The sequence below is a fragment of the Eublepharis macularius genome, chromosome 6, assembly GCF_028583425.1.
Source record: "Eublepharis macularius isolate TG4126 chromosome 6, MPM_Emac_v1.0, whole genome shotgun sequence".
Taxonomy (NCBI): domain Eukaryota; kingdom Metazoa; phylum Chordata; class Lepidosauria; order Squamata; family Eublepharidae; genus Eublepharis; species Eublepharis macularius.
Genome location: NC_072795.1, coordinates 144,055,262 through 144,065,989, shown reverse-complemented (window position 1 = coordinate 144,065,989; position 10,728 = coordinate 144,055,262). Strand labels below are relative to the sequence as shown.

General features: G+C 43.0%; 1 protein-coding gene across 1 annotated transcript in view; it reads right to left on the bottom strand.

Moving 5' to 3' along the window:
- Nucleotides 1-3,028: 3,028 nt before the first annotated feature.
- Nucleotides 3,029-10,728, bottom strand: part of GRID1 (glutamate ionotropic receptor delta type subunit 1) — a 1,143,434-nt gene continuing 1,135,734 nt past the window's right edge. The window contains exon 16 of the mRNA XM_054982944.1: nt 3,029-3,457. Within this exon, the coding sequence (XP_054838919.1) occupies nt 3,029-3,457 (429 nt within the window). The remainder of the gene's footprint in view (nt 3,458-10,728) is intronic.

Here is a 10,728-nt window from a genome sequence, read left to right as displayed (position 1 = left end):
ACCCTCTCATCCATAAACCTCTTTAGTGCCTCATCCATAGTGGATGAAAACAGGTCTGAGTCTTCAAAGGGAAGGTCTACCTCATCCTATGGTGAGGGGCTAGTGCTGTGCCATGTATGTCTACATATGACAATAGTGTAGGCTATCGCTCTGGATGAGCAATCCCCAATATATCTGGCCATGATAATCTGTTGTTTGGAGAGCCTTAGAGCTTCTCCTTGCAAGATCTTAGCGAGCATCTGCTTGTCCCCAGGAATTAGATTCAAGCATGAGCCTATCTTTTCCCTTAAGAAAAGCTGATAGGGGGCCTCATAATTACTCATTCTGAAGGTCAAAGCTGCAGAAGCATAAGCCTTTCTACCAAGTATGTCTAGTGCCTTCCTCACCGATCAGAGCCTAATGGCTGTGTTTTTTTGGAGGCCTTTCCCTGGGAGGGCCTTAATGACAATGGAATTGGTGTGTGTGGGGGGGGGGTGAGTAAAGAGAAAGCCTGACCCTTCTTGTTTGGTCATATACATATTGTCCAGCTTTTTTGATACTGCAGGAGTTGAAGCTGATCTAGACTACACATCTTTGGTCACATTAAGCATCCTCTGCAAAATCATAAACGCTACAGGTCCGGCTGCTTCTGTGTGAAGGTCTTTGAAGACCAGATCCAAAGAGGTTGGAGCAGAGATGTTCACCTCAGTTTCAAAATATATTACCATCTGAACTAACTGCTCGGTGTACAAACAGAGATCCTCACTCGGAGAACTGGAGGAGTCCTCAGTAAGGAATTTTGGTGGAGATGGTTCTAATGCAAAATATGAATTGACATCTGAGTTATCATCAGACTGGATATCATGGTTCAACGTCGGTTCCAGAGCAGTGTTGTCCTTCATGGTTGGAACCAATGTCGACTTTGTTTTTCACCTTGGTTCTAAGTAAACCGATACATTCGTCATGGAAGAAGTAATGAGGGAGCGGGTACCCCCCCCCGCAAGCCTCCATATCTGTAAACATAGTAATGGTTAGGGGAACCATGAGGAACCAATGGTGTCTTTGATGATGAGCCAGTTCCAGTTGACTGTTATTGTCAGAGGAAACCAAGGAACCTCTCTGCCTTTCAACAGGCTGTATCGGAGAAGGGAGTAGGGGGGAAATGGCAGCAGATGGTTGGATGACAGGGAATGTCACCCTCTGAGAGAGATGGAACTGAAGCAGTTTGATGTCTGGGAGCTGGAGATGGGATTTTCAGAATCTTGGATAAACTCAATGGCACTGATATGGTCGGACCCAAAGAAGAGGATTTCTTCTTCTTGAGTGGTTTCTATGTTGAGGATTTATTAACATGCTTTGACAAAAACAGTAGGCACTGAGGTAGAACCGAGGAAGACATGGCTGGAACCGATTGGTCCTTCTGAGCCATGTCAGGTATTGAAGATTCTGGTGGAACCGAGGAGGCCTATTCTGAGCACTGAAGTTCTTTATTTACAGCATTGTCATCAGAGTCAGTAGAGCCCTTCAGGGCTGACTCCCACAGATCTGCTTTGAAATGCAATGCCCTTTCATGGCATGCTTTGGGAGTGAATTGTTAACAGACCATACATCACAAGGTGTCATGGCCTTCACCCAAACAGGTGAGGCATTTGTCATGTCCATACAACTGGGCCATCTGCATCCCACAACATAAATTCTTCTTGAAGAGGGCCTTTGACTCCATGGAACCAAAGGCCCTATCTCGCATAAAACATGATGAATCCAAGGAGCGGAAAGGGGAGACATCCTTCTTCAGTGGCGGTAAAAGAACTAAGAGAGGGAGACACTTGCCCCACCTTTTATAGCTGTGCCTGGGGGGAAAGTGCACGAAAAGGCTAGGAGAGCATCTTGCACATCTAGGTGCTGGCCTGTGTGTGCACAGGTCCCATGTACAACTACATAGAAGACACGACAATGAAATAATATAAATATTATATAAAACCCTTAGGCTGCCAAGACATCAAGTACATGCTTCACAAAACCCTTCTGCTGAAAATAATATACTGTGCCCTATTCAGACGCAATGGTGATTGTGCCTTTTGGGAATGTCATGTGCAGCACACACATGAGGGCTCCCAATATGTGGAGGGTTCCCCATATGTGCAGCTGTAACATGTGCAGTTCTGCTTAACATTTGTCTACAAATGAAGACCCCAACACAGGTGTCTATTCCATCCCAATTCAACAGTCTGGACAAGGAATTACACACAAAAGCCAGTTGCGCCTATGCTGCTCTTCTTCTCCATCACTTGTGACACTGCATGCAGTTTCAGAGGTTCTGGACATGAATCCCAGTTAGAAACTTCAGGATAGAAGCCCTCAGCTGTACAAGAGGGATGCTGGATTTTGTTCTTCCCTGTCAAATTCCCTGTGTTGCATGACTGCATCTTTTCTACCAGGGGCCCTTATACGATTCCCGCTCTCATGCAATGTCACAACCAGGTCTAAGCCATACATGCTAGGAACAAGCACAGTCAAGGATGCACATTTGATCCTTGCACTAAAGGAGATCTGTTTACTTGATGCATTGTTTGCGCCATTTATGTTGCATTTCAGCTATCGTTTTGCAGTAAGAGTATAATAGCAGAATCCATGGCAAAAGAACTAACCAAAACAATGGATTTTTTCATTTGTTTTTGAAAAGGAAGTGATAATTTTTTTTTGCTTTAAAACAGATTCAGAAAAAAAGGGAAAAAAAAGTACCAGTTAAAAACCAGAGTCAACTTTTACTGCCCTCAACCCCAGTAACGGGTCTTCTTTGGCACTTGAGAATGGTCACAAGTAATTTGCCTTTTTTATTCATAGAGAACAAAATTTACAAAGTCATTCATACATTTTCTTTCTCTTTTTTTTGGTATTTTGTTTGTTTTTTACTGACTTTGAAAATTGGGAATATTCAAAATACACTTTTTTACCCCACTTCATTCTTTCATTATTTACAGAAATGTACAAGAAAAATGTAAGAGTTTTTTCCCCCAATTGTATTAAAAATCTTTGCTGGTTGTTCTCCTTATATGGATGTCCCATGGGATGTGTCCATGGCTTCTGGGATGATGCCCCCCGGCACGGACTGAAATGACATTGGGATGGGTGTTTTCACGGGGCTCTGACGAAACAGTCCTCCGTTCGGCGATCTGTGTTTGCACTGCATCGAGGGCATGGTGGCTGAACTGCTCAGGGGCAATGGCAGGTTGCTGCCAGAGGCACCTGTGAGTGTCCTGCTGGCCCCATGAGTTGTTTGTTCTGGTAAAAAGGTGGTGACAGAAAGTTGCGTGTTCTGATATTCACGCACAGGCTCTAGGGTCTGGCTGGGCTGCATGCCACCAATCTCCAAGGCTGAGATCTCAATGGATGCTGGGGAAAGCTGCTTGTGAGCTAAGTCTTCATCAATTAAACTGTTCATGCGCCTGTGGACCTGCTCCAGGTTAACTTCTTTATCCTAGGAGAGAGGAAGGGGGGAAAGGTCAATCCCAAAACACAGAAAAGAAAAGATGGTGATATATTTGTCTACTTCTCATTCAACTTGCTCTTCCACCCAAATGCATGCCTTTGTAGCTTGAGTATCCATTGAAGCATCCACTTGAGGCTACCTTAACCATCTAGATGAGAGTATCTCGATCAGGCCATGGTAACCTGTGACCCATCAAGTATAATATGTAGGACAGACTACCAAGAGCTTAATACACTTCTTGTTTTAATGGTTATCAAATACTCAGTGGTAATAGACTAGCAGGCCTGTTGCTCACGTTGACGTGGCCTGACATGAAATATGGTGGCCCCATTTTTGACAGACGGCAAGCCATTATACCTGTGTGTTAAAGATAACTTCCCTCTGTTTCCTGTGAGTGCTTAAGATCAACTTAAATAATTTTATATTATATCATCACGACTCTGTTTTCTTTCATGTACGCACACTGGAAACTCAAATTGGTGTATACAATAACTGATACATACACAATCTTGTCATATGCTGCTGTACATTGTTCACTTGTATTTGTTAAGGGAATTTTTATGCATGATGTTCCTAAATAGAAGGACACAAGAAGGTAGGTATCATGGAGCAGCATTTAGCTTAACAGGAGAGATGGCTGGAAGGATGGCTGACAAAAAAGAAAAGAAGTTGACTATATTTTAGCCAAGAGATAACCCAGTAATGTCTAAGGTTTAATAAGTGGGTCACAGAGGAAATGGTAGAACCTGGAGATGTTGGGAGAAGTTATACCAAGAGTTGCCTGGAGGTGGATTTTGTATGTGACTTTGATATCAGGAACAAGTAACAAAACACATTATGGAGTCAGGTAGTATTGACCATGTGCTATAGCCTATTTTAGATGTCTCAGCACTTCTTGCATGCAGTAGAAGAACGTCACCCAACCACCAGATTGTACGCTAAAATTATTCCTGCCATAAACCAATGTAATCTGCAAGAAATTTTCCTCCCAACACCAGATGCTGCTTAGTTTATTAGCACAAACGTTTGGCAGGCCAAATAACACTCACATAAGAGGCAGTTCCCACCTTCAGGTATGTATTCACAGGAGGCTCCCGTCCCAACCACACACGCACAACCAAAAGAAGTATAATAAGGGATTCTTCTCATGTGGCTCCAGTATGGTGTAGCAGATAAAGTGTCAGACTAGGATCTGGGAGAACCAGGTCTGAATCCCCACTCTGCTGTGGAAGCTTGCTGGGTGGCCTTAGGCCAGTCATATGCTTTCAGCTTCACGGGGTTGTTGTGGGGATAAAATAGAAGCAAGGAGAATTAGGTAAGCTACAGTGGGCCCCCACTGGGGGAAAAGGTGTGGTATAAATGAAGTAAATTAGTAAATAAAGTAACTAAAAAATATTGTTCACAAAGAGACAGGACACAGTAGTCAAGGGAGATTTCAATTACCTGGATATCTGTTGGAAGTCTAACTCTGTTAAAAATGAAAGGTCAAAAAAAATTGTGACTTGAATTGTTGACAACTTCATTCTCCAGAAAGCGGAGAGGGAAACAAGGGGTTTTGCTATCCTGGACCTGCTATCCTGGACCTATCCTGGACCTCACCCACAGGGAAGAGCTGGTTGACGAGGTGAAAGTAGCAGGCACCATGAAACTTTGGAATTTAGTCTTGGGGAAGGGAAAAGCTGAACGTAGTTATAGAGGCTCTACTTCAGGAAAGCAAATTTTAACAAACTGAAAGCTATGCTGGGTAGAATCCCATGGTCAGAAATATTTAAGGAGAAGGGAGTTAAAGGGGGGTCGGAGTTTCTTAAAGGCAAAATATTGAAGGCACAATAACAAGTGATTCTTATGAGAAGGAAGAACGGAAGGAGCCTAAAGAAGCCAAGGTGACTCCATAAACAGATTTCTAATGAACTGAGAAATTAATAAATACTCATTTAGGAAATGGAAGAAGGATCTTATAACCAAGGATGAATATTAACAAATAACCAATGCCTGTAAGGAGAGTGTTAGAAAAGCTAAAGCTTAGGCTAGCAAGAGATGCTAAAAACAACAAAAAAGATTTCTTTGATTATGTTCAAATTTTAAAAAGAGCAGGGACATGGTAGGGACAGGAAACTGAAATGGTAACAAGTGGAGATGGAAGAATTGCTCAATACCTACTTTTCCTCCTGCGAGGGAAATGGTCCTCAACATGGCAATAACAGAACACATGATGGGGGAAGGGCATTACAGCCTAGAGTCGACATAGGGGTAGTTCATAAACTCCTAGTTTCTTTAAATGAAACTAAGTCCTCATGGCCACATGAATTTCACCCAAGGGTACTACAAGAACTCACAGATGTAATATCTGAGCCTTTGTCTATTATTTGGAGAATTCTTGAAGTACAAGTGAGATGCCAGAAGATTGAAGCCGGGCAAATGTTGTCCCCATCTCCAAGAAAGAGAAAAAGGAGGATCCAGGTAACTACCGACACATCAGGTTGATGACTATACCTGGAAAAGTTTCAGATCAAATCATCAAACAATCAGTCTTTGAGCATTTAGAAAAGATGGCTGTGATTACTAAGAGCCAGCATGGGTTTCTCAAGAACAAGTCATGTCAGACTAACTTTATCTCTTTTTTTGAGAAAGTAACTACCTTGCTGGATGAGGGGAAAGGTGTAGTCACAGTTTATCTCGATTTCAGTAAGGCTTTTGACAAGGTTCCACATAATACCCTTGTTGACAAGTTGGTAAAATGTTATTTGGATCCTATTACTATTAGGTGGATCTCTAGCTGGTTGATAAATTGCACCCAAAGAATGCTAGTTAATGGTTCCTCATCCTCTTGAAGAAGAGTGACAAGTGAAGTGCCTCAGGGATCAGTCCTGGGACCTGTTCTGTTCAACATTTTTATAAATGATTTGGATGAGGGACTAGAGGAAATGCTTATTAAATTTGCAGATGATACTAAATTGGGAGGGGTAGCAAATACGGCTGAAGACAGAGTCAGAATACAGGATGATCTTGACAGGCTGGAAAACTGGACTAAAACCAAATAAATTTCAACAGAGATAAATGCAAAGTTCTGCATTTAGGTAAAAAAAAAAGTAAGAGGCATAATTATAGGATGGGGGAGACTTGTCTTCTCAGTAGTATCTGCAAAAAGGATCTAGGGGTCTTAGTAGACCATACACTGAACATCAGTCAGCAGTGTGATGTGGTAGCTAAAAAGGCAAATGCAGTTTTGGGCTGTTTCAACAGAAGCATAGTGTCCAGATCACACAAAATGATGGTATAGCTCTACTCTGCTCTAGTTAGACCTCACCTAGAGTATTGTGTTCAATTTGGGACCCCACAATTTCAGAAGGATATAGACAAGCTGAAACGTGTGCAGAGGAGGGCAATGAAGATGGTGGGGAGTCTGGAGACCAAATCCTGTGAGGAAATGTTGAAGGAGCTCGGTATATTTAGCTTGATAAGAAGATGACTGAGGGGTGATATGAAACCATCTTCAAGTACTTGAAGGGTGTCATACAGAGGATAGCGCAGAGTTGTTTTCTGTGTCCCCAGAAGATCAGATCAAGACTAATGGGTTGAAATTATATCAAAAGAGTTTTTAGCTAAACGTTAGGAAGAACTTCCTGACAGTTAGAGCGGTCCCTCAGCGGAACAGGCTTCCTCAGGAGGTGGTGGGCTCTCCTTCTTCGGAGGTCTTTAAGCTGAGGCCAGATGGTCATCTGACAGCAGTGCTGATTCTGTGAACCTGCGCAGATCATCAGAGGGAGGGCAGGAAGGGTTACATCAGTGCTTAGCTCTTGAGGCCACTTCTTACATGCCCAGGGTAAGGCCAATTGCCACCTTGGGGTCAGGTAGCCAGTTTGGCCAGAGATCCTGACAGTGTTTTGCCATCTTCTGGGCATGGAGCAGAGGTCACTGGAGGTGTGGGAAAGGAGGTAGTTGTGAATTTCCTGCATTGTGCAGGGGGTTGGACTGCATGACCCTAGAGGTCCCTACGATTCTATAATTGACCACAGCATCATAGTTCTGCTATCAACACTTCCACATTCCACTACTTTCAACCAATCACCATTCCAATAATATCAACATACAGGACAAGAAATCATGTTATTTGTTTTAAGGATTTGGGACACAAGCAAAGGTTCGGGACCTCCATTTGTCTGTAAACAGTGACGTGTCCATGCCACTAAGGATCTCTGTTTGTGTGCAGGTGTTTAAAGAGTTCCGCAGACCCAACTTGGGTTCCTGCAGCCACACAGCAGTTTAAAAATAAATGGCTGTGACAAAATAAAGAAAAGTCCAAACAGCCTCAGAATGTCATTGCTGGCACGGAAGGAAGATCTCCTCCCTCCCCGCAATCTGTTTTCCAAATTAGTAAGTGAGCGGGGGAGGGTGTGTGCTTGCGGTTTTGCTGTACCAGGTGGAGCAGTAAAAACAAGAAAATAGCCTCTCGTCCGGCCAGTCTGACACCGGAAGCAGCTTGAGGGGGAAGGCAGGAGCCTTTCCTCCCTCCGTGAAGGTGTTGGGCTCTCCTTTATTTTTTAACAGCCATTCCCCACAGCTGCTGCAGGAACTCAAGTTGGGTTTGGGGAACTCGGACCCAACTCTTAAAAGATCTGTACATCTACAGAGACCCTGAGACCAGGGGAGAGCATTCGTTCCATCAACCCTCCCAGATCTGCCAGTTGAAACTGGGCTCCCTGTGCCCTTACTAGAATTTTAAAGAAAAAGACATGCCCCCCCCCCGGCCCAATATATTGACAACAGTGCCAGGAAAGCCATTTTGGATCAGCGAAACTAAGCAGGGGTCGAGAAGTTAAATTCCCGCTCTGATTCCCAGGTGGCCCCCAAGCTGATTTGGGGCTACAACCATCAGTAATTTACTTATTACAGATGAGTGGAAATTCAAGAACTTTGGCACATCTTTCTGTGCCCTTGGTTATTTCCCGAGCAAGGCTACACAGTTGAAGCGTACTCGGTAAGTGATTATTTCTATTCCACAAATGTTGCTTTACTAAAAAATCCTTTATTTAAGAGGGAAAAAATTGGTCCAGAGTTGAACATTTAATGCTGTCCAAACTGAGGTTTTCTTCTGATAAATTGGCAACACTATCTCACAAGAGCTACTATAAATATACTAAATTGTCATATAAATATAAAACTTGGAACAGACAAAGCTATTGCAGAAACTGCACAAATCCGGGTAGGGGGACCGTAGGGGGGCTGTCCAAGGCACCAGTCTCTCGGCCCCAGCTGAGAAAAGCATAGCACCTGACACAGGAGGGTTGGCCAAAACAGCCATTCCTAAATGCTCATCCGAATGTGCCCCCCCTTGTGCCCTTCAGCCCTTCCTCCCACTTGTCATTCTAAGAGGAAAACCACAAGTGACAAAAGGCACAGATTGGACACTTGTCAGCTTCCCTCAAGTTTTGATGGGAAATGTAGGCGTCCTGGTCTTGCAGCTTGGCTCTCCGACTGCTGCCCAGTGGACTTTTCAACTGTCACTTGTCCAACATTCTGCCACGCTGCCTACATTTCCCATCAAAACTTGAGGGAAGCTGACAAGTGTCCAACCTGTGCCTTTTGTCACTTGTGGTCCCGCTCTCAGAAGAGCCCCGTGAGGCTGGGCGAGTTCCTGTTCCAAAGTCACCAGGGGAGCTTTACGATGAAGTGGAAACGTGAACCCAAAACTTAGCCCAGCACTCTAACCAATACAACACACTGGCTTCCTGTACTTGCCCTCAGTATAGCAGTTTGGAAAAGCACTCTTAATACAACAGAGGTTATTTTCATCACAAGGCAACTATGAAACTGGTATAACCTATGGATGATGCATCAGCTAGCAATGATGTTGAGTACTCGTCATGACCCCTTGATTTTAAAAATGAGTGCCTGACCCGTGAAGAGATGTCAATTAGGAATATTGGTGCCTGAAAAGTGAATGAATGGTCATCTCACGCTTATCACGAATAGCCAATAAAGGAGTCATTTTGAAATTCGGCATCTACTCTCTTCTGCTCCTTCCGTTACTACTCACCAATTTGTCCATTCCAATCTCATCTGTCAAAATCTGACAGAGGCAAAAGCTATAATAATCAGGCTGCCAAAGAAAGGAAACAGGAGTAACATGTATTTCATTACCATCCCCCCACTACGTACTTGTAATTATTTTAAATAAATGTGTGTTTGTGTCTTTAAATGCTTGGTGTGGTATAGATGAAGAGTGGGGGTGAAAGAGAGGGATGAGTGAAGGAGATGATTGGCTGATGGCTGAGAGTGTGGGTGGAGTGAATGCAGTTTGAGACTGAGAGTGGAGAAAGAACATTCAGTCGGGGCAAGAGTGGCCAGCTATGTGCAGCTTTAGCAGGTTTAAGCATTTCTGAGAAAAATATTTAATCTGGTGTTAGCAGGCAAGCTGTGTGCAGCCTGAGTATTTTTTAAGCAATGCTGAGAGAAATATAACCTGTGTGGTAACCTGAACTGTGTGTTTGTGAAAGAACATTCAGTCAGGAGAAAGCAGGCAAGCTGTGTGTGTGCCTGAGAAAAGGTCTTACTTGTAATTGAGAGAGAAAATAATATCAAAAGCAGGCAAAATGTGTGTGAGGCCTGAGAGATCTGTGTGACTGGGTTCAAGTAAAGTAACTTTAAGGATTGAGAACTACTCTTTGGAAACCATCGAGTTTTAGAAATAATATGAAACCGATATGCTTCTTATAAAAATTAAAAGTTTATTTTGATTTTTAATATCCCAGAGTACCTGTCATTCCTATATCCTATTTCTTCCTCATGGCCACTAGTACCACAAAAAAGCCTAACCCTTGGGCACGTTACCAAAAGGAGAAATTTAAGTTATTCTGGAATTTAATTCCTGGTGGCAGCAATCTACCAAGAGGGGCAAGAATAAAAGGCTTAAAGACCAAATCTACCCAAGAGAAAAAAAGGGGTTGTAACAGTACTATTAAGCCATATAGATAGTCTGAATAAAGAACAGGATTTTAATACAAATTAATTGGCGTCCTCATTAGTCCAGGAATTCAACACTCTGCGAGGTATAATCATGCTACATAGATAAATGTGGAAAATAAGACTCAGTGGCATACATTAATTCAGTACTGACAACCGACCTAGTCAAACATAACATGAAATTTGCTGACTGTATTCCAAATGCAGTTTTGCTGAGGTAAATCTAACAATCACTGTCTCTGATTAAATCTGAGCAGAGCTAAAAATATGCCTCCAGAGTTTACCTCAAGATCCAC